The sequence below is a fragment of the Nilaparvata lugens genome, chromosome 12 (assembly GCF_014356525.2).
Source record: "Nilaparvata lugens isolate BPH chromosome 12, ASM1435652v1, whole genome shotgun sequence".
Taxonomy (NCBI): domain Eukaryota; kingdom Metazoa; phylum Arthropoda; class Insecta; order Hemiptera; family Delphacidae; genus Nilaparvata; species Nilaparvata lugens.
In genome coordinates this window covers 16,052,231-16,077,727 of record NC_052515.1, presented here as the reverse complement: position 1 = coordinate 16,077,727, position 25,497 = coordinate 16,052,231, and the positions used below count along the sequence as shown (strand labels likewise).

General features: G+C 34.9%; 2 protein-coding genes across 4 annotated transcripts in view; one reads left to right on the top strand and one right to left on the bottom strand.

Annotated features, from left to right (window-relative positions):
• LOC111056942 overlaps positions 1–25,497 on the top strand; it is a 117,639-nt gene that overhangs the window by 61,285 nt on the left and 30,857 nt on the right. The gene's annotated exons all lie outside the window — the stretch shown is intronic.
• The window catches only part of LOC120353828, a 37,749-nt gene continuing 34,925 nt past the window's right edge, over positions 22,674–25,497 (bottom strand). The window contains exon 2 of one of the 3 annotated variants that reach the window (XR_005572635.1): positions 22,674–23,096. Coding sequence is in view for 2 of the 3 variants with exons in the window: in XM_039438970.1 (XP_039294904.1) it covers positions 23,022–23,096 (75 nt within the window). In the remaining variant the exon portion in view is untranslated. The remainder of the gene's footprint in view (positions 23,097–25,497) is intronic. The other 2 variants (XM_039438970.1, XM_039438969.1) reach the window with 2 other exon arrangements.

Below are 25,497 nucleotides of genomic sequence, written 5' to 3'. Positions count from 1 at the left end.
CGGTAGGTTAAGGCATAAGCCTGTTATAATAAAAAACATATCACACAGAAACGTGATGAAGAATAATTGAGTGAAGAGTAAAACGGATGAATAAATATGAAGAGTAGAGATTGATAAAGATGAGAATATGATGAGAGATATGCGTAACAGATAAGAACGGATTCTAAAAGAAAAATGAAAAGATAGTTGGAAAGCTTGATGAGGGAAATATCGAGAGAAAAAGTGAAAAAACTCAATATGGCCTTCAATGGGTTAATCAGAGTAATCATTTACCCACTTTTCCACAGATAAACAAGAAATTGATTCAATTGATTGGAGGAAAATTTGCAACAAAAACCCAGAATTACTAATCGATTTTTAATTCCGTTTTATAATTTATTATTTCGGCCCAAAACTGTTTCTCTCTTGAATTTCCTAAAATTCAATTTGATGCTTTTTTAAATAATGGAATTTTGACAAATAAGTAACACTTGCACTTTCTTCCTTCACTTATTCATCAGAGATACTCAATTTGAGATAATGCAATGAGGTATTATTGCTTTGTTAGAATTTTTACCAAACAACATTGTAGAACTACTTATCAAGAGACAAACAATCTATTCCAACTTTGTTATTATTTCATGAAATACCGCCACAGATTTGATCTAGGCTAATGTCTCATTGTTCGAAAAGTAAATTTCCCACGGAAATGCATTTGGAGTGATTATACTGAAATTGGATTGATTTCTCAAGTAGATCAGTCGCTATTTGTTTCAAGTGATTGGCGATTTCATCATATCTCTCTTTACAACCAATTTCTAGTATCAATTCAGTTCATATTTCTTCAATTTCGTATCTACAATGCGAGCAAATTGTTGTTCAATTCATTCATCTATAAATTTTGATTGTAAGAAGTATTGATCGTAGGCCTACTTACCCTTCTACAACAAAACTGATAAAGAGATTTTGATTTTTATTAATTAGTTGAGATCTTTAACTTCTTAGCATTGAAAAAATAAATATTCAGCTAGCTCCCTTCCACTCAGATAAGATTTATTCAACCTGTTCTCTTCCTCGATCCCTAATTTCTATTCCTCTCATCCTCATCAGCCAAAATCATTCCAAGATTTTAAAACACTTTTTTCAAAATATTACTCTTTCACTTCATTACACGTTTCACTTGTTGGCTTGTTTTCTCGTTTGTATTCTTTAAATCTCATACTACGTTCTCTCATAAATCTCATTCTGTCATTCTTTTCACGCATTTCCTTATATAATCTTACAATCAGTTTACTAAAAATTGATAATGGTGTTGAGTGAAACAATAGAGACAAGTATCTCAATTACCCTCATAGCAACACGGGAAATCACATATTTTTATCTACCAATTCCTCCCCAATTTCGTCAGTTTTCTCTCAATCCACTTAAAAATTCTTCTGCACATTCAGTTAGTCTTCAATTACATTATTTTATTCATTCATTCTGATGAATTCTATTGGCAGAAAGATCCTTTTAGATGTTCTGTCACCCCTTAATACTCAATGTTCAAATTCAAATTAATTTTTTTCCTCTTCAATGATTCAAACATGTTTGAATAATAGTAACAATGTCACTTCTCAAATACTCTTATTTTGCATATTCATCTTTATTTTTCTCATTTTCATCTTCATCTTCTCTTCCCTTCTTCCTCTCACACACCCTTTTATCCTTCTCTGTTTCTCTCTTCATCCTTTCTGTCCTAGTCGTCCTTCTCACCATGTTTCCCATCGAAACCAGTCAAGTAAGCGTAATAAAATAGAGGTCCCTTACACATGCAGATCGCTTCTCCCAATAAGGAAGGTTGGTTTGTTTATTGCTCTTACCGGACGGAATACCATTCAGGTCGTTCGTTCTCTTTGATTTTCGAGTCAGCGCGATAACACCCTATTCCAATGCAAACCGGACTTGCAGCTCCAATATTAACGATCATGATTAACTGTGACCCGAAGTCCGATTGAAGGTTTGACCAGCTCAAACCTCTCAATTTTAAACAGGTCGGTCCCTCTACTAGGAAATCGGTGCAATAATCATCAAAATGAAGACCTGGAATCCATAATTTATCCATGATGGGATGTCACTGAAATACCATAATCAATCACTGTGGAATAGTATTGAATCTATTCCTGTCGATTTATTCTCATTTTATACAGATTGATTGAAACTGTCCAATTCTATGGATCAAGGAAACTAGAGACAAGTCATGATCATATCTACTACAATTCAAAATAAATGAGATTTTATATAATTGGAAATATCAATTTCCATCAGCAAATTCCATTTCGATCAAAATAAGTTTGCTGAACAGAGTGGCAGAATCTATCAAGAATCTGATATCTGTCAATAATTTGAATGAGTATTCAGATCTTCCATTGGTATTAACGGCAATCATTATCAAGTTTCTTCCATATTAATGGAATAAATAAACTATCTCCATTGATAGAAACTTGGGATTAGATAGTCGAAAGTATCAAATTATTATTGCTTTATTCAAATTCTTCCTGTCCTAGAGTTGGAATGATAAACTCACACAAATACTCACCATTATAAATAATTATGAAAATTATGAATAATCTTTTTTAATATCATGATCAATATTCCCAGATTATCAGATTCATCAGAAGATTCATTTTTAGTTAATATCCATGTTGTAAAGATAACATATTTATTCTGTTGATAGTTTTTTCATGTTCACAATGACAACCTGTTTATGAAGACCTGGAGAAAAAGTGAATGGAAACTACAATGAGTTTGATAACTCCACAATGTAGTATTTCATTGCAAGCGAATATATGCACATGAATTGAAATGGAATATTTGAATATGTGGTTGAAGTTTGGGCACACGAATCGGAAAAATCCATGAAATAAAAATATGGTTGAAGTGGAAAGTGAACAACCTCGAAGTCCCTCGATACCTCTTCGTCTCTCCCCTCGAAACCCACAAAATATCGAACAAATAATCAGCTTTCAGAAGGCTTTCAACGAAATCCAACAGCGAGTTCCCAAGGGCGTGTGTCTAAAAGTTTTCCAAAGCTTACGAAGCGCAGGACTTCATTTATCCCATCAGCAGACGCTACCTGCTTCTGATGCATGCTAATTAAGTCCGCCAAGTCGATTAAGTCCCTTCAAAGCACATCAAGTCTCTCTTTGCCAACACTCAAGTGTAGGCGGCCAATAAACTAAGCCAAGCTCTTTCTATTGCTTGATAGTCTGCTGTAATAAGTTACCGAAATAGCCTACTTATTAGAAATTGCAATTTCAGTCTGAAATCAAGTTCTCAAGTAATTATGCATCGTTGTTGGTGGTGGCTATGGAGAATATTAAACCTAATAATCTGTCTTTGACAGGATTTGTCTCAGTTGAGATTGTAGACGGGTAGTGAAGAGGGATTGTCTGTATTTCTCTCGTTATCAAGGTCTTTACTAGGCTTTTGAAGTTTTCAACACATTACAAGTTATGTTGAACGGTTACAATCTTTAGACATAACAATAGTGGGAGATTTTTCTCAATATTCAACAACACTGATAAGTCGTGAAATTGGAATGAATAGTTAAGTTGAATAATGGGAATAAACTGTACTGAGTATTAGCACTGACAATCAGGTTTGTATATATGTGATATTATTAGAAGATATTGACTTTTTTATAAGCTTTTCCACACAAATATCACTTTGCCAACATGGCCCTCAATCAGTTTGCAAACTATCATTATCAATATTATTTCAAAGTATATTCTTCTCAATAATTCTACATTTCTCTATTTTCTATTTATTCCAAATACTGTAGAGGAGAGAGAGGATAGATGAATAAAACAGAATGGAGAAGAGTAAATTATCGAATAGGTTATGAATAATGATGTTAGTTATTTGCGTATTCAATTCTCAGTTCCAAATAGAGGTGAGAGAAGGGACAGGTAAATAAAACACAATAGAGGAGAGTAGAATGATATCGAATAGGAATAATGCATAATTTTGTTTGCTTATTCAATTATCAGTTCCAATAAAGGCATGGATATTACCCATCAGTGACTTGAACGTTGCATTTAGTAACGGTATTACACTATCAAATTGATATGGGAAAAATAATTTCTTGTCTTTTCTTTGAAAAAAGCGTTTTCAAATTGTCAGGAGAAAAGATGATTTGACAGAACAAGCTGATATTTGTTATACATTTCTCTATCCTTGTTTCATAAGGAGAAATGTTTTATTTTGGGGAACATCTCTATCCTTGTTTTGTATAGAGACAATTGAAAATATAGAGTCTCAATTCATAACTCTCTGTTATTGAAATTGAATCTGTCGATTGAAATAAATTCTGTGTTATTGAAATTGACTATGAATAATATTATAACTTAGAATCCAATTAATTAATCAACGATAATATAGAATATCCACATCATTGTCAAGGATGATATTTGGAACACGGAATAGAATGTTTCTCCTGTCTCGATATCAGAAAAATATTATTCAATAACCAGCTTACTTGCAGATTCAAGTAAACAAAAAGTATAAAATATAAATTAATGGGATTGACAGATTTCATGGTAATATCAGTTTAATAACCATTTCCTGTCATTCATGTATTATTTCAGTAATTATTCAACATAATCTTTACTTCCATCTAGTATTTTTGTCCGCAAGCTTTCCTAGATATAGCAGAGAAAAATGTTTGATGTAATAGATTGCATTGAGCGCTTGAAGCGTGCTGAAAAAACCTGTCAATATTTGTCAGACGTTTGTAAACGGTAACTGTCAGTGATTGGATTAGCAGTGACAGGATACTGAGTCGTATCAGAAACACAAACAATTTTTATTGGAGAATGAACGGGGGAAATGATAGCAGAGCATTTTTCAATTTTACGAGACTCGCATGACTAAATTTATTTCGCGGATTTCTCAATAGAAGTGAATGATTTTCAAAACGCATACATATGTAGGAAGTACTTGAATATTTTATAGCATTATTATACAATAAATAAATTAGTGAGACTTGTTCATTGTTAATTTCTATTATAATTCTTGGAGTGGTTTAGACGCTGGCTTTGTAAAAAAGCTTGGCTTGAAATGAAAAAACTTACTGTTTCAATTAAAAAAATTGAGAAACTAGTTCCGGTTCATACGAAAACTCGAGCATGGAGCAACACGATATAGTATGGATGAAGCCTAGAAGCCGTAATATTATTGATTAGTGTAGTTTTGAACCAATGAAGGTTTTGTTTTGTGCGTGACAAGGCACGCCCACAACTACAGTGTCCCAAATATGACAAAGAGAACCATTGAACAATAATGAAGGGACAACACAAGTACTGAAAGTTATTCAATAAGTGGTAATCAGACAAATCAGTATTCCTGAAATATGGCATAACTAAAACTTCAAAACGGCTAAATTGAAACCACATGAAACTTTCAGAACATTATAGTTGACAAACTCATGAGGGCGTCTGAGATTTGACATCATATGAGGTCCAACCATAAGTGTATACGAATGTTATCTATACAATAGATTAAAATCTATTCAAAGTTATGAAATAAGCTGAACAGTGTGATGACTTGAGAGCAAAATTGTTTAATATACTGTATCTATCCATTAAAATCGCGTATTACAGAAGAATTTAGGATCAACTGAATATTTTCCCGGGAGACATATTTTCTCAACTCTCAAACTACCACTGTGGTATCTATTGTAGGCACTCACGAACAAATACCAGTCTAATCAATGTAACATTCGAGTGCCGTATTCATTGTTCCTGTATTATGTGTATTATCCAATTATTTTGAAAATTTCACTCATCAATATTCCATTCATCCAACTGTGAACGTTCACACGGTGTTTTATAAGTAATGTACGAAAAGTATCAAATATAAGTATAGTAGTAAGGTGAAGAACATATTAAGCCCTATTTTTTTTTTGTAAACAACAGATTATGTGTAATGAGTACTGTATACGGTATACAAATATCGTAAATATCGTGTTAAGCCCTTTATAAAGGCCTATCTGTGAACAGCTTGGTTTATAGATGGGATCGGTGCACTGATCAGAATGAATGTAACTGGAAATACGTAATTGAATCAGCTCATCAATATGAAATGATGGAGAAGGGTTACCAATGTGCTATTCTACTATAGTGAGATTCACTCTAAACTGTCATCATCATTCCTTATCAATGCTACCCATTTGGCCAATGCTGACGGTTTACCTCAGGGTTTTTGCTGTGGAGATCTGCTATATAGTGTAATTCACTTCTAACTGTCAGCGTTACCTATGTATAACATTGATGCTCCCCATTCAAACGATACCAACAGTTGGCAATCATCGTCAGTACTGTATTTTGATGTTGGGCATTGTTGATCAATCAATGCATTCGACAGTCGGACATTCAACGAAGGGGTGAGAGAGAGAGTGATATATATATATATATATATATATATATATATATATATATATATATATATATATATATATATATTATATATATATATATTATATATATATATATACAGGGTGATTCACGAGGATATGCGGTAACTTTGAGAGCTCATTCTATATGTAAAAATAATGAAAAAAACTTATATAAACATAGGTCCGGAGATGTTTCGTTAGCGAGTTATACAGGGTTAAAGATTTCGCCTGGATTTCAGTTCCGCTGAGTAAATGAAGACTCTCTGAAATTCTGGGAAGTTAAATTTAGGGGCAAATGCCATTGTTTCTTATGGTTTTTTACCTGAAAAATTGATTAGAACAGGTCCCAGAACTGTAAGATGAGTAGTTTTTGAGTAATCCAGTGTAAAATGCAAAAACATTGAGTAAAAAACACAATTTTTACATTTGGCCAGCAATCGCTTTGTTATTTTACCAATAAACTGATCAAATTTCAGAACAAAACTTGTAGAAAATTTAATTCTTAACAAAACGGTATGATTAAAGTATACAGAAAGTGAACAGATAATCGATTAAAGGAAGTTTTATTGAAAACAGAACAACACACGTTTTTCATTTGGCCGACAATAACTCTGTTGATTTCTTATTAAAGATCTGTAAAAAGTTAATGATTTTTACTTAAATTTAACACCTTAATTTTTTTACTAAAATTTCAAAATAAAATAATATTAAAACACAGTTTTAAAATAAAGAAATAAACATAAACAACAAACATAAATAATAAAAAATACACATGTTGAGCGGATAATTTGTTTTTCATAAGTTGGCACTACAATAACAGCTGATCAACAATGATGTGATTTGAAATGTAGAATTTTAATTCCTTGAGAGGTAACAACTGAGTTTTAGTCCACGTGTGTATTGTTCTGTTCGTCGTATTGAATTTTAGTCCGTGTTAGCATTGTTTTGTCCATAGTAATTATTAAATTGTTGGAGTAGTAATGCCATACTTATTTTCAACTAAAGAATACGCCGATATGGTGTTTATTTGCGGTGTATGTGAAGGCAATGCTACAATCGCTGTGGAAGAATACAGACAACGTTACCCTTATCGTAGAATTCCAAATGCTAGAACTATTATTTCTACATTTCGTACGTTACGGGAAACAGGATCACTTCCAAGCGTAAAGATCCAGTCTGACCGCCCTCGCCAACATGATGTTAATGTAGAAGAAAACATTATTGCTGCTGTTGAACGTAGTCCAGGTATTAGTAGAAGACGTATTTCAAAGCGGTTTAGGGTTTCGCAAAGTAAAGTTTGGAGAACACTTAATATGAACAACCTTTATCCCTACCATAAACAAAAAGTACAGCATTTACAACCAGGAGACAATGAACATCGCTTGGAGTACTGCAATTGGTTAGTCAATCATCGTCAACTCTTCAAGTACATTTTATTTACCGATGAGTCACAGTTCACTCGTGATGGTATCAACAATTTACGAAACCAACATTCATGGGCAGAAGAGAACCCTCATGCAACAATTGAACGTAACTTTCAATACCGTTTTAACATTAATGTATGGTGTGGTGTTATTGATGATAAGCTAATTGGACCGTTTATTTTTCTAGAGCGCTTAACAGGTCAGGCGTACTTACAGTTTCTTCAAGAAGAATTACCGACATTGCTGGAAGATGTTCCTCTTGCAACGCGACGCAAGATGTACTTCCAGCATGATGGCGCACAGCCACATTTTTCAAATGATGTTTCCACCTATCTAAATCATCAGTTCCCAAATAAATGGATCGGCCGTGGTGGTCCTATACACTGGCCACCAAGGTCACCAGATCATACGCCATTGGACTTCTGCATATGGGGATGGATGAAAGATCATGTTTACGAGGTCAAAGTAAATTCCCGTGAGGCGTTACTTGATCGAATTAATGAAGCCTTTGTGCAGTTAAAGGAGAGCCCCGTAGAACTACGAAAAGCAACAAGAGCAATTCTTAAACGAGCAGAAAGATGCATTGAAGTTAATGGCAACATTTTTGAGCATTTACTGTAATTTTATTGCATAACTTTACATTACAGTTTTCAATAAAACTTCCTTTAATCGATTATCTGTTCACTTTCTGTATACTTTAATCATACCGTTTTGTTTAGAATTAAATTTTCTACAAGTTTTGTTCTGAAATTTGATCAGTTTATTGGTAAAATAACAAAGCGATTGCTGGCCAAATGTAAAAATTGTGTTTTTCTACTCAATGTTTTTGCATTTTACACTGGATTACTCAAAAACTACTCATCTTACAGGTCTGGGACCTGTTCTAATCAATTTTTCAGGTAAAAAACCATAAGAAACAATGGCATTTGCCCCTAAATTTAACTTCCCAGAATTTCAGAGAGTCTTCATTTACTCAGCGGAACTGAAATCCAGGCGAAATCTTTAACCCTGTATAACTCGCTAACGAAACATTTCCGGACCTATGTTTATATAAGTTTTTTTCATTATTTTTACATATTGAATGAGCTCTCAAAGTTACCGCATATCCTCGTGAATCACCCTGTTTATATATATATATTGTCAGGATACAAAGCCTATGCCAGCATATTTTCTAAAATTAATGTATAATTGAGGCATAAATCAAATGTACTCACGTCAAATTATGTAAAACTCATTTAATTATAGTTTTATTAAATTCTTACAGCATTATTTCATATAATTTACCAATTTATTGTCAGAGTCATTCGTCAACTGCCTACCAATGTTTACTACCCTATTTTCAATAATTAGGTTAGAGTGAATTGCGCCAAAATTGATGACAAGCCTTATCTGTCAGCTGTTGATACTGCCGGCTACTGTGCTACTGTGATATCTCTATATTGTCTGTTTTCATTTTAAAACTAACTCAAGCTTGTTCATTTCTGCAACCCCTGTTTATTTTCTGTTTATCTGCTTTAATTTTATAGTCTTCCTGTTTAACATAATTTTTTGTCATTTTCTGTGTTTTTCGAACCTCTGTGTCTAATTTAAATATTAAAACCGCGTGGAAAAATTCCCATTGGTGGACTTTTCCTTATTAGGCACAGGATTGGTTCTTGCCCAAATCACGTGGTTCTTCTTCTCAGAAGAAGACCAGGTGATTTCCTCTTTTTGGGAAAAAGAGACACTTGCCTTCTGAGAATCGAATTATCAGGACCCGTTTAATTTGTCCTATTAAAATTAATGTTTAAATGGTTCTCTTCTTGTTAAATGTGATATATCCAGTGTGTTAAATGTGTAGCTCCTCTGTAGTCTTGTGCTCTTAAATTAAATTGGAAGGCAAGTTCAATTTGTATAAGCTTATTCCTGAGGAAGAATTGTGAAACTAAATCCTGGGTGACGCCATTCCACGCCAGATCTTCAAGTGAAATAAAATTATTAAGTGAATTGGGGCCCCACGATCGAGTTGGTGAGCGAAAAATACTTATTCTATCCAATCAGTGAATTGAGAAAGCTACAATTTTCTATCAATTAATTATTGTGAAAGAGTGCAGGACTATATCCTCCTATAATACCGTGTAACCCCTATTAAAATCCTAATTGCACTATATTACCAAGAACATTCATTTTATTATCTCATATCAAGAACATTTATTACCAAATTTTGAAAACTCTATTATTCCAATTTGTCAATTATTTAATTAATTATTATTATTGATTCTTAACGATTATAATTCATCAATAAATTTGCATAATTGTTAACCAGTTTCAGTAATTTCTCTAATTAGATCCTGCTCAGTTCGGTCTATAATTACCATATTGGTTTTTCTCTGTAGGAATTATTTCAGGTATTGGAATATCAATATTGAATTTACTTGTTATTCATAAGAAATAATTTACATTCGCTGTGCTCGGGTTTGAATTGCCTGGAGATATTGGTAGGCTATCACGCCTGATTCTCAGGCGGTTATATCAGAGTACGGCGGAAATATTATTTCTTGTGGAATTGTAGGATATTCTGGACGGGTGTAGGCAGCTCTGCCGGCTGATTTTTTATCCGAATTACAGGTGTTAAGCGTCCAGAGGCTCTTGCGAATCCACAATATATATATATATATATATATATATATATATAATATATATATATATATATATATATATATATATATATATATATATATATATAATGAGAGAGATATTATTTATTTTTATTTGATATTTTATTTTACATCTTACGTTGCCAGGTCTGGTAAGACCTATGGCAAACACTAGTTGATAAGAAACAAACAAAAGAATATTGCTTATTACATTGAAACTCAACAAATTACAAGAAAAATTAAGTATAGATTTAAGCTACAAATAATTTAATTATAATTAACAGAGGAAGGAACTGATATGCAAAACTTGATACATATTACATGGACAATTGAGAATAAATTATGCATAACGAAGAGAACAGATGAGTATAGAGAAGTGAAGAAGAAAGGAAAAAAAGAAAAAAGACAGGAGGAAGAAGAATAGAATATTCATCAATAGAAAGATGATGAAGATTTGAATGAAAAGAGAATATGAAGACAATCAATCTGTCAAAAGGAATAAGTGACAGCAAGTGAAGTTGAGAAGACTAGTGCTGGAAATTGTTATCATTATCATGGATGAACAAATAATTATGAACTGAACGCAATTATGAGTGAACACAAGGGGATGGAATAAAAAAGAAAGTAACAAACAGGATAATAATTCAGACCCTACCCTCGAGTAGATACATGAACAAATTTCTCTTGAAGCTTTCCAATGAATTGGTTTGTAACAAATTATATGGTAAGGAATTCCAAGCACGACAGGCCGACACAAGAAAAGATGAATTGAAGATAGCCGTTCGATGGAGAGGTATTTGGAGGGTGAGCTCATGAGACCTAGTACCTCGATTAGGCTGGATGTCAGTAAGGAGCGTGAAGGAGTCCCGAAGATAGTCCGGTCCATCGCTTCTCACTATGAGCCTGTAGGTTAGAACGAGAAGAAAATACTTTCGCCGCTCCACCAACTTGAGCCACCTTAGCTCCTCGAAGAAAGGAGTGATGTGGTCATCACGCCTCACGTCAAAGATGAACCGGACGGCATAATTTAGTGACCTCTGCAACCTAGTATTCTGTTCCGCTGTGATATCGATGTAAGCCAAACAGCAATAATCCAGCAAGGGCTGGATCAATGACCTCACCAATAGAATTCTGATGCTCCTGGGCAGGAAGTTTTTGAGCCTTTTAAACTGATGCATTCCAGCGAATACACGGTTGCACAAATGAGTAGTCTGATCTCTCCAACTAAGAGTTTCATCAAGATAGATACCCAGGATTTTTAAGCACTTAGAGTAAGCCACCTGCACATCACCAACCACAATTGCAGGAATCCTATCCAACTCGATCCTGTTGAGAAGTCTGGAGAAGCCAAAAATCGAAGTCTTGGTTTTCACGGGATTAATGACAAGCTCATGAGCTGTAGCCCATTGAAGGAGGGAAGACACATTCTGATTCATATGCTCTATGCAGTTGGCAATGTTCTCTACTGATGTATGGGAATAGATGATTAGGTCATCTGCAAAGAGGTGGAAAGAACAATCCTGAAAGACCAAAGGTGCATTATTTATGAATATTGAGAAAAGTAATGGGCCAAGCACGGATCCCTGCGGTACACCCCGCGAAACCGGAGACCAAGCTGACATATTGCCCGAGCCATCACTAACAGCCTGAAAGCGACCTGAAAGGTATGATGAGAACCAGGCAACTACTGACGCAGACAAGTGGCATTGATGCTTCAACTTCCGAAGAAGTAAGAGATGTGACACATTATCAAATGCTTTTCGAAAATCGAACTGCACAAGGACTGTTACCTGTCGCTTGTCCATAGCTAACCGCAAGTCATCAGTGATGCGCACAAGAGCAGTGCTAGTACTGAAGTTGGGGCGAAAACCAGATTGGTACTTCGAAAAGAAACCCAATTCATTCAAGTGAGAATTCACCTGCATGTGCACAATTCTCTCCAGAGCCTTTGAAATCGAACACAAAATATGAATTGCTCTCCAGTCCCCAGGTTCAGTAGGGTTGCGGATTTTAGGGATAGGTCGAACAATAGAGTACTTCCATAAACAAGGGAAAACTCCGTTCTGTAGAGAAAAATTGAAAATATGAGTCAACGAGGGAAGAATAATGGGAAGAAGTTTCTTATAAAACAATATGGGAATGCCATCAATGCCTTTCGAATTTTTGCAGCTTGATAGTATTATGTGAGAAATAGTCAAAGGGATAACATAGGAGAAGTAGAACTGATTTTCTGGTGGGTCATGATTGAATTGAAGGACAGTCTGACTGACAGGATCATCGAACTCGTTAGATGTAGATTGAGAAGATTGTGCAGTAAAAAAATTGTTAAGATCATTGAGAGGAACATTTATATTTGCCTTAGACTTACTGGGATGAGCGCCCAGCCTTCGCACATTTTCCCACAAAGTGGAAGCAGAGTTGCTCTGATTGAATTGCCGATGATAGAATCCAAGCTTTGCATTTCGACAGAGTGACTTGACTCGATTACGCAAAGTCTTGAATGCATTGTAGTCGGAATTGCAGCTTGTCCTGCTAAAAGTTCTGCGAGCCCTATCACGCTCTCGTCTTGCATTCAATATTTCCGCATCAATCCACGGCTCAGGCTTATGCTTGAACTGAGAAGTCCGCAGAGGAGCATGTCTATCGAAAATCTCATGAATCATACTGTTGAATGTGATGATTTTATCGTCAATATTATCAACTTGAACAATAGAGTGCCATGGCATATTATAAGCATCAAACAAAAATCTCTCCGAATCAAAATGCTTGAAGCTTCTGTAAGAGAAGGTATAGGGTGCCTGCTGGTTATGGATCAGATTGTAAACAACAAATATCATGTCATGCATAGAAAAGCAAGGCGCCGGTTCCTGGCCATAGATGGATACATAATCAAGATCACTTACAATAGCCAAATCAAGCAACGAGAGAGAGAGAGCATGAGAGAGTGTGAGAGCGTGATGGAATATAGAGAGAGGGGAAAATGGAAGAAGTGGGGAACTGGAAACTGGAAGAGTATGAAGAGAGGGAATGAGAGTCAGAAACAGGAAATGATGAAAAAAGAGGGAGGTAGTGTGTGTGTGTGTGTGTGTGTGTGAGAGAGAGAGAGAGAGAGTGTGCGTGAGAATGGGACATGAGAGAATGAGAGACAGGGAAAGAGAGAGAGAGAGAGAGACAGAGTTAGTGAGGGAGAGTCAGTGATGAAGAGGTTAGAAGTTCAATCACCATCAAAACGGGACACGTTAAGTCGTTGGTCCCGGCTGCCTAAAAAGCAGTCGTTAGGTCATGTCAGAGGCCCTGAAATTGATCAGTTGCGACCTGAAAACTCTGACACCAGACCTGAGCCAGCCAGGTGACCTCGACATTATTATTATTTTACCATCAAAATAGAGAGATCGGATAATTCAGAGAGAAAGATTAAAAAAAAGAAGAATAGAAGGGTAGAAAGACGAGAAAGAAGAGTACAGTAGAATTTAGAATACAGTAAAGTAGGAATGAAAGAACTGTTGGAGAGAAATTGTGATTAACGCGAGAAATAGTAATAGATCAATATATCAGATTCATAAAGAAACAATACTGGGCAATAGAAATAGAGGGAGAATTGTGGATCTGAAAGGGAATGTAGAGTAGCTTTATAAAGAAGGAATATTTTTGGAGAAAGGCAGAGAAAAATAAGAACAGGTATAGTGAGGTCCACGTTATAATGACAGTATTTGATCAACTTTGGTTTTGCTATCCTTGTCTATCTTTCGACAAAGCCGGTGGTACTATCCTTTTCTAGGTCCACAACGGTGCCAATTATGTTTTTGACAGTGTAGAAATATGATTAATTAATGCAGAGAATCGGCATCGCTACTGTTCTATCTTTATCCACTGACATTATAACGTGGACCTCACTATAGAACTGTTGAATATAATATTATATTGAACAAGACGGGGAGAATATAATGAGGTTACTAGGAAGGAATAAAACGAACCTAAGAGAATTTAACTAGAACTAGAGGAAAGAAAATTTTAGTGACCAGGGTAGCTGAGAGGATTAATAAAGAGAAATGAACATAGACCAAAGACATGTAGAAGATGAGTGATAAAAGTTTGTAAGAGAAATAGAATCGGTTTTAAATGGAGGAAGTGAAAAATATTAAGTGAGAGAAAAGGGAGGGTAACAGAATGAGTGGTTGAAAGGTAATGAATGAGAGACAGTGGGGTTAAATTAATACAAAGGATAGCTGTGAGAGGGAGAGACGTTGAATGGAGAGAAAGGGAGTTCAAATTGATGCAGCATTGACATTAAAGGGCTGATATTTGCCTACTGGTTGTGTAATGCTGTAACACTGCTGATAACATGATTCAAATGCAAACAAACGCAGCCAAAGCATTTGGAGTTGAGCCGGCCTGACAGCACCATTATGTTGTCCAACGTACAGCATGCTTGTCCTCTTATACAGCTCTATAATGAGCTTTGGTTCGATTCATGTCACGTATTTATCGATTCTGTACGAGATTCGTGAATTTTCTGTACATGAAAATGCTGTATGAATCGTATTGAACTGTCGCTGAACTCTCAGCAAATTCTATTAAAACCTTCAGGGTTTATTGAGCTTGATAGCATCAAGAATATGGGGATGGGGCAAGATAAAAATGATATCGGAAATGGAAATTATATGAATGAATGAAAACTATTGTTGATTATTGTTTATAACCAAGACCAATTATGCATAAGTTCTATTTAGAAAGGAATGAACATTTCGTCTGTTCATACGATCGTTATAATCGTAATGTCAGTGGTATTTTTCACGTAATGTTATATGTTGCTGGTAATTAATTGATAACTGGACAAGAATTACTCATTCCCAAGATTATAACTGTTTGATGCATGGGTTCACTCCCATTTGCAGATCAAGTTCGAAACTTATTAAATTACTTTTCATAATAGTTAAAAAAACAGAATAAATTGTAAATTTTCCGTCTGATTTTGCATGGATAATTTTGAAAACAGGAGAAGTTTCTTCTCTCAAAACTCTTCATTTTTGAGATCACTCTCTTCTTCTAGTAAATTTGGCTAAACCCTGTCATTCTTTTCAACTCACTAGTAAAATCTCCATCAACCCTTCTTCTTTTCTGAAACCTATCTTTATCAATTTTCTTCCTCCTTGTTCTTGAGTTGTGCTCAGCGAAGCTGATATTCTACAAGGAGCTCGATGAAACAATCAATTTCTCACATCTAATAGCACATTTCACTTTCAAAATCAAGCCGTGAAAGGTTATTAATTCATTTCCAGCTACGGAAGTCAACTCATCTATCCAGCTCTTTGTTTTCAAAATCGCTGCAACGGTTCTTTGAGGAACAGTTAATTTATTCCACGGCATAATATTCGAGTAGTCAAGTTGTAGCTGGATAATAATTAGTGCATGGACTTTGAAATACGGGAATTATCCATTCAAAAGGAGAGGATTCTCTTCATACGAGTACTCTTGAAATAATTATTCAATATTATTGGATGCAATAATAACAAATCAATTTTTGCCTTCCAAGAGTATTGTCATAACATTGTCTATTTTCAGTTCTAATGAGTTCCTTGTATTCAAATTCATTCATTTGCCATAAAATAATATAGATTGATAAAATTAATGTTCTAACTTACAAAATGGCACTACCGGCAAAGAAAAACTTGTGCGCCGGCAGTGAGTTCGAACAACTAGGTACAGCAAACATTTCAATAGGAAGGACATAGAGCTAATTCAAACCACTAGAATAGATAAAATTACGGAAACCAGGTCACATCTCAATCCTTACAAATTATAAGACAAAGTAACAAAATTACAAGCAAATGACGAACTCAAAAAGACCAATACAAGAAAACCATGAAAAATTTTTTTTCCATTTTTAAATTCATTCATAATCACGCATTGTAGGTACTATAATTCCATAATTCTATCTCTGGTATAGAGAGAGAAACTATAGGAACAAAGAGCTCTATGGTTGGAATAGAGAGAAATTCTTAACTCAAGTAAGAATAGTAGCTTGATTTCCGTGTTGTAAGAGCATTCAATCGCCAGTGTTATAAAGAATTATTCAACTGACTGTTCGAGTTTTATGACTTTTCATACGAAATCATAAAAATTATTCTCATTAACCTCCATGTCGAGCTGTATCCCCACTTTACAATCGCATTCTTTGTTTCATAAAACTGTACGAACTTTATTGCATCGAACATTTGTTTCACCATCGTTGGAATAAGTTATTAACTCAGTGCTATGTGTGTGGTCTTGTAGTGTAGTTATACGAGTTTAGTGCGTATTATGATATAGTAATACATAATATAGTAATGTACTCCTATAATACAAAGATCTAATGTAATGATGTGAACCTGACGACATTGAATCATCAATGACGGTAGAATATTTTTTAATGGTGTCTACTGCTTTATATTCACCTTCCAACGATCGCTATTCGTTTATTATGCAGTAAATCAACCGTAAAAAGTTTAATACGATGAATATCAAATGTGTATTGTTGAAAATTTTAATGAATATTGTGATGTATATACGATATGTATGCAATATTACCATAATTTCCCAAGAAGTTGAGGTGAATTGCATTTTTTTCGGTTAAGTTCATTGTTTTGGGATAGTCCAATGATGCTTATTCTGGCATTACGATTAGTTATGCATGGGGATATTCCATAATCGTTGATAATAGCTGTAACCCTCCAAATAAGTTCAATAATGTAGTTCTGTAGAAGTGAATTTCAATTGATAAAATAGAAATTTGAATAAAAAATTTAAACAAAAATGCATCTCACATTTCCTCGAAGTATGGAATTATTAGATTCAGAATCAATCAATTCATTAATAATTTTCTTTCTTCTACAGGTACGTTGATTGCAGAAGTAATATTATCTAGAATAGTCTCTATGGATTAGGTAAGTGTTTAAAACATATTTCTCAATTTTCCACAATCTCATGAGGCGTAGTGGATGTGGTTTACGGTATTATTCACTAGGAAAATAATTGTTAGTATGTTGTCAATTGAATAGATAACAATTTGATTCGGTGGAGATGTACCTAGTTTTGACAGTTGCTGATATACATGAAGAGTTACATGATATACTGTAAGTAGGTAGCCAGTTTCATTGATAGGCTTCTCATCAGTGGAGAGTAGTTCTGATAGTGACTGATTAAACTCCCCATGATATGGTGGGTGAACTTTCCTGAGAAGAATGTCTCTACAACCAAAAAAACTTCTCCAAATTTCTTGATCCACCGTACAGTTTTCTGTGACAATAAAATCACTTCCGTGATCAATGCAGCACTGTCCTCAATCTCATTGCATGATGTGAGTGAGCTTCTCTGTGTCGCTCTCTTCAAGCTGTCAGCATAGGTTGAATGGAAAGCAGTAGTTTTATTCACAAGGGACGCAGTCAGTCATGTGTCTCACTCAACATGTTTATGTTGCGCTCTGCATGTCAGGATGTATTATTTGACATACCTATATTGAGATAGAGATCCACTTCAAACTGTAAGTATTCAGTATAAGCAACACCAGTGCTCAACATCCACCCACAGCTGACAGCTTGAAGTGAGTTTCATTTTAATAGTGACATAGTTCTAGCACGCCAACCACCATTTCAAGGTCAAAATTGGCCGTTTCAAGGTCACTGTTACTGGGTCACCACTGGATGTGATCAGCTGATTGATTCGCCAAACTACCCCTGCCCAATAAATTTGTTTGCTCAGACAACACCTTGCAATTCATTGTTGGACAACATGGTCACTCGTTGGGATTAGTAGTAGCTCTTTTTTTTGGAGGATCGATTGATTCTGATTCAAGGATAGTGTTCTTTGTACTCTTTACTAAACATTAACTAAATGGAAAAGATTGAAAATTTGTAAGTCACCAACTTAGAAAATGAAAAGCCTTGAAAAGTTTTAGGAACTTGCACACATCAAAAGTGACTGAGGATCCTTTCTCAAAATTGATAAGATATTTTCATTGATATTGTGGATATAATCGAGTATTTCTTGAATTCAGATTGGGGATGAATCGCTTGTTCAATCTAGTTTCCAATAGGTTTTCCTGCATTGTCAATAAATATCATGAGCTCACTGTGAAATGCTTTGAATTCATATTCTCCAACATACAAAAATCAGTAAACAGTTTATTAATAAATTACAAGAATTTAAGAATCTAAAATCCTCTTGTTTGTCTCGAATCGGATTTTTCGTACAGATTTGAAATTCAAAAGACATTATAGGTTAGTTCAGAATATCATTGATAAATTGATCATGACATTCGATTCCATGCTTCTGCTCTTTGGAAAATCATAGTAGGCCTACTTTTCAATTTTCAAGATTCATTATTTATTGAGTAGGCCTATCGTGTTCCAACTCATGTTAATCTAAGAATTTGGTATTGCAATACAGATTTTCAATCTCGAATCAAAACATAATTTTAAACTTCGAATTTTAAAAGAAAGAAGATTTCATCTGCAATTGCAGTTATCCAACTGCTGGAATTATTATTATTATTTGTAATGTATAATAATTCGGTCTGAGCGCAATTTTTGGACAATTTTCTTCTGCTATTCAGTTCTTTGGTCAATATTTGCCGTAACGTAATTTCAATTTGACAATTTTCAAATTTTCTTCTGCTATTTAGTTCTTCGGTCAATATTTGCAGTAACGGAAGTCCTTAGTTCTATTTATATAGCTTATTGGAATAATTATTTTGCAATAATGCTAAAATCTTAGTGTGGTATTCTCATATAAATCAAAGGGATTCAGCTACACCATGATTTTACCACAGAGTTGAAATAGTGCGAATGTTGAAAGTCACAGTATTTCACTGAGCTTCCCTGTCAGCATTGATGCAATAAGAAGCATTGGTGTTATCCACAAGGGATGATGATATTTTGAAGTGGATGAATATTTCTCTCACTGGAGCGGATGAATACAAACCTCACATCGCCACAGTCGAATCATCAGCACTCCTCACACATCACAAATTTCGTCGAATCATCACTTTCGGTCGCAAAAAATACGAAAAAATTCCACATGAATACATCTGTAGGACATCAGTGAGTGGTCACCGCCTGTATTCAGGCGTTGAATGCTGTTGAATGCGTTACAAAACAGGCCGACGCGGGTTCAGGTGCGGACGAATCTGTGACAGGATGCATTCGTATCTCCTGCCAAACTTCAATTTCCTCCCAGTAATAGCGTGAAGCGTTCAAGTCGAACCCTTGTCTATATATCTAGTCAGGTTCACTTTAAAATGACAGCATTTGATGTGGATAACACCAATGTTCCACTTTAAACTAATGCTGACATTTGAAAGTCTAGTTCGATATCATGTCTATAGATAGATCGACTTTTTAGACTGTCAGAATTTCTCCATGAATAAAACCAATGCTTAACGTTCAACCAATGCTGAAGGTTAAAGTGGAATCTATATCATATTTTTATAATAGTAGGTGCACTTTAAACCGTCAACATTATTTTTGACATCAATACCTCCAATTCAACTAATACTGACTGTTGGAAGTAATAATTTCAATAACTTAATTTTCATTCATCATCCCACTGAGCAAATCTTCAAGTAATTTTTGCATTTCATAATGCAAAAAAGGGTCCTTCACCAGAATAAGGATATACTTAAAACAACTCCTACCTCTATGAATAATAATAATTCTATATCATGTCTGTACAGTGAGGTTCACTTTAAACTTTCAGGATTCCCTATGTGCACGATGCTTCTCATTCGAGTGATGAGACTGACAGTCTAAAGTTAATTGTATATGAAGCTTCTATAATAAGGTTCACTTTTAACTGTTAGCATTTTTTATGAATATATATCAATGCCTATTTAGCAAATGCTCTCGGTTCGAATATAGTAAATACCTCTGTTCATATTCAGGGCCTACACATCTCTCTGCATGCATTTTTATAACCTTCATTCACTTTAATTTCTTCATTTCTCTTTCTTACCAGTCGTTTCTCTAGTCATTTTTTACCTGGATGTTTGCTACAACTATAAAGACTGAGTAGTAATCAAAGGATAGATTCACTGCAGTGCAGTTTTATTAGTTTAAGGAACATTAGAAATGAAGCACTCAATATTACTAAGCACTAGCTCAGAGAGAAGATACCGTTGATTCTTGCATTATTAAATCTGTGGCACTAGGTTGAGCCTGTTGTTACTGATTGAGCACTGTGTCAGAGTGAGTCTGTTCTAATTTAAACTAGAAACAGGAGAACTGTATGTTGTTGGATTCCTCCATATCAAGGTGGAATGAAAAATACGTCAGTTCCACATGTACTGAATTCATTTTTACTGAAAGTTCAGTGATTCTGTGAATTTCAGTTTATTTATGTACAACTGACATATTTTCATTTCACTTCAAGAGTAAGTTGATTAAACAACCTATGATGTTTCTCATCGACTAGCTTCTTGGTAAGGCAATATTTCTATTGTATAAAAGTATAAATTAATGACCAAAATCATGATGTTCTACGTATTAGGATTGCACTGAAAAGCAAGTGTCACTTGGCGCTCCTCAAGGTACGAAACGAAAGAGTTTTTCGCGGTGAAGATTTATGCCGCTAAATACCTGTGCAATGATGAAAACATTATTTGGAGTTTCTGATATAGATACAGAAGGGCGATAGCCAGCTAAAATTTACATATCGAACTGAACTAAGGGTTCTATTCTAGAGTGTATGCATGTGTGTTTGAGTGTGTGCTTGATCTAATTTCTGAATTCCTGAGCTATATCAAGAGCTACGTAACTCTCCAAGCGAATCAGTACGAGGAAATCAATGAATATAATAACCAATACCTATATGCATTTCAACGAGTTAAAATAGTACATTCAGAGATTCATGAAAGTATCGATGTATGATGGCAAATTCCTGGAAAAATGTAATGCAATGTCAAAAATGGTTGTTCCACGAAATCAATGGCATACATTAACCTCCAAATGATACTAGGCAACTGTGTGAATAACAGCAAATTTTCATTTTCAAAACATTCTAATCTCCTCTCTTGCGTAATTATCAGCTCTCATTTTCCAAAGGATATTGACAACACTCTTAAACAGACTTTTCCACGAACTCTGCAATGTTTTTGTGAGTTTCCCACGAAAATGCAAGGCAAATAGCGAAATGTTTCTGAATTTTCAGTTTTCCGATCTGATTACAAAAGCCAGCTTAACATCGACGAATTTTTCACGCACGTGTGAATCGGATTATCCATGTACATTTTGCTACAAAATTCGTCCGACACAAAGACCAATGACAACAGTATATAGTACGTTACTAGGAAGCTTGTGTTTTGTTTATACAGTACGAGTATGGAATACTGTTCGCACGGATCTACTTCGAATCTGAAGTTATCATAAGAGTACTACATCAGTGGAAATCCGTGTGCATAATTATTCCATACGTTGTTTTCCGTCTTACTAGTCGGATATAATAAAAAAATTGATAACATAAGCTTAATGATCACTAATTCATTGCACTGATGCATTTTATTTTAAGAAACTCTGAAAGAGTTGAAAGTATAGAAACTCTGATTACTGGACCAATAATTACAGTTTTTCAACTCTAAATTAGAGTTTTGGGATGGGATGTTGATATATCATGATATCTCTCAGGCTTGTTTAGAGCCAAATTTCAATATTCCTGATTTACTTTTCTTAGAGTAAAGTGATTTTTTAAATTTTCAATGATTTAGTTAGGCACTCTTATAAGATCAACTACAGCCTATTAGTGCAATTCAGATAATTAGTTTCGTTCTTATTATTTGATGACCAGTGAGACAATAGAGGATGATAAGTAAATATGCAACGCAGCACCTGAATAACCTTTTTGCAATTTCAATTAATTTTGATAGCTTATGATTGTTAGAATATACGTTTTGATAACATTGATTCACACATTTTTCAATTCTCTAATGTTACTTACTCATTACAGTATGAACTGATTACAATTTACAACATAAACAAATTACTATAAACTTATCACAAATTAAACGTATTAAAATTATACGTTTTAATAATATTGATTCACATATTCTTCAATTCTACAATGTTACTGGCTTCTAATTCACGGGGAGGAGATGGACAGGATTTTGTGGAGGTGACGGCTGAAGAAGGGAAATGCCGACCCTATATGATTGGGATAAGGAGTAGCCAAAGTAGAAGAACTAGCTTTTAATTTACATTGCCATTTTGTCACACCACCTTACGTTCCAAAACCGGGGTTATACTAGGCTATTTATTTGCAGTATGAATCCTCATTCAATCTCACCGACCTACAAAGATCGTAATGATTGATGACATTTCTGTTGCCAAATGACATTTTTGCGGTCTGTTAAGCTGACATAATTGATAACGTGTCAACAGCGATGACGATCAGGATAATTGAGAAATTAAAGAGGAGGCTTAGCGCGGCGAATTGTAGGTCATCACTTCGTGCTCTAAATCTGTGACATAATGCGGTTGCTTCTCATCTCATTGTAGAAAGGTAAATCCCCACTCCTTCCTCTCATTTCTTGCTCATATTCCTGTTTATGTTCTTCTTGTTCTTTTCTCTGTTGTTGTTGTTGATCTCCTTCTCCATCTATAAAAAAAGAGACATCGGATTAAAAATAAATAAATTTTCACAAAAATGAATTTTGAATAGAGATTCAAAACTATGGCTATGAAGATGTTGATGATAACAAATCAATTCAGTGCTCAAATTCAAACCAATATGTATAACAAAATTACAAAATAAAATGTGAAATAGATTAATATTCAAGACTAAAAATAAAAAAAAAAGATAGAAATCAAATTACAATTTCTAACTCAATTATCATTCACCCACACATTTCCATTAACTTCACATGGAATGAAATCAAGTCACTGATCTTTTTTAAAGAGTTTATACCTGCAAATACCTTCCTGCAGGTGAGAGAGAGTGTGTGTAAGAGTGGGAGAGAAAAATAATTGAATTAATTGCCTTATTAAGGGCGGAGTTAGGACTCTAGCTCCTCTCTGGCACTCAACCCACAAGGGAGAGTGAGAGAGAATAAGAGTTCAAGAGAGATAGAGTAACGATGATGAGGATAGTAAATAAGAGTACAGTATCAGAGGACCGAGATTTGTAGACAAATGCCGTCCGAGAAAAGCCATTTTCCCCCGAGACTACATAGATTTTCGGAGCCGAAGTTTGCAAGGCTTATTTGGTGGTGGCAAGGCTATTCAGTTGGGACAGGGACAGTGTGGTAAGCCGAAGATCAGTGCAGGCCGGCCGGTGAGGCGAGCGAGCATTCGATATCGCTCAGGCAGTGTGCCGCCCGCCGTTTGTGTCATTATTGTCGCTTCAAATTTGAGACAAAGTTCAGATGAAGAAGAAGAGGAAGAAGAAGAAGAAGAAAACTCGGTAAGTCCAGTCTGCAGGCAACGATAACGATTGTGGAAACTGTTGGTGATTAGGACAACGAAATTATTGATGGGTGAGTAATTGAGGAGATTGCGAATGGAGTGATTTGTTGGAATTAAGTGATCAAGAAACAGTGATATTATGCTAATATAAATATTTGGAACAGACAGTGCACCACATCATATTTGAATGTGAAAGACGTGCCTAGCTGGGTGAGGCTAACGACTTTTCTGTAGCCAGTCCCCAGGCAATACAGTACATTCCAACCCTTGACAAGTGCACTTATAGTGTGACATTTTCTTAATCTTGACAAAAATGCTATACGCTAAATAAATAAAATAATATAAATATTGATGTATAATCTTCACTTCTTAAATTTGAAAAACGTTCGATTTCTTAACTCAATCATCCGAGGGAACTTGCAATTTAATCCCCTCATAAACAAGCACTGGCTCATTGCTTTTACCAGTGGTAGTGGACGTCGCTATCCAGATTTATATGTAAAATTTATATTTTCATTTTATGATCCAGGTTTTTTCTAGAAATTTCTTTCTTTTTGGAAAAATAATATATCTGGCTAAGAAATCCTCTATTATTATAACAGTCCATGCCAATAAGTACCAAAGACAATAAGACCATTTCATTTTCTTCTTATCATTTAATTTTATTCTTGTGATGTAGTGTGAACCGTACTATTTCTCACGTGAACTTCTACGTCTGTAAAACACACAAAACGATGTTACAGACTTCAATAAGCTCGTAATAACAAAGAAGTCAACAGCAGAGCGTTTCAGCATTTTGTGTGGATAACAGTAATTTCCATGAACGCACACCGCAGAAGTCCGCTGATAAGCCGCTCTTTACAACCGTGTTTTACAACCTTTTTTGAGCGGAAAAGGGCTGCCTGATAAAGTATCTTCAGTCTACCAACACGGAGAATAGAACACAAAAGATGAGAGACAAAATAATAGCGGGAATCGTGTTGTTTGTGCGGATTATATGAATGACGGCGATACGTTTCGTAACTAAATTACGTTTATAGAACGAGATAATTTGATTTTAGCGGCGGTTCGTTTCTGGTCTGCATGAGACAGACACTACTATTTCTCCACTTCTTTATTTCTCTCTTATTCTTCTTTTCTCTCTCATCCTTCTCCACGAATTATCAATTTTGCGGTATAGTGAGTTCCAGTCTACACTTCCATCATTCCCCATACAAAAAAGACCAATGCTTCCCATTCAATCCATGCTGACAGTTTAAAGTGAATCGCAAAGCGTCTGCCGCAGACATCTGTTATCGCATACCTACGCTTTTCATCTGTAATAAAATTTGACGTCATTTTTTCCCAATGCTGGAAAATTTAAAATCGTCATAGCTTGTTTATTCATTGGTGTGGAAAATTCCTACGTATTGCACCACGAAACCATTTCTTATTTATTCAAGCTGAACTCATTTGTAGATTTGTTTGTATGGATGATTAAATATCATTTGATTGTTGATATAAGATTTAAATAGTGGTTTAGGGGAATGGAGGTTAAAAAAACTAATGAACCCATTACCAAGATGAATAAATATAGAATTCAAAGGAAACCTGAG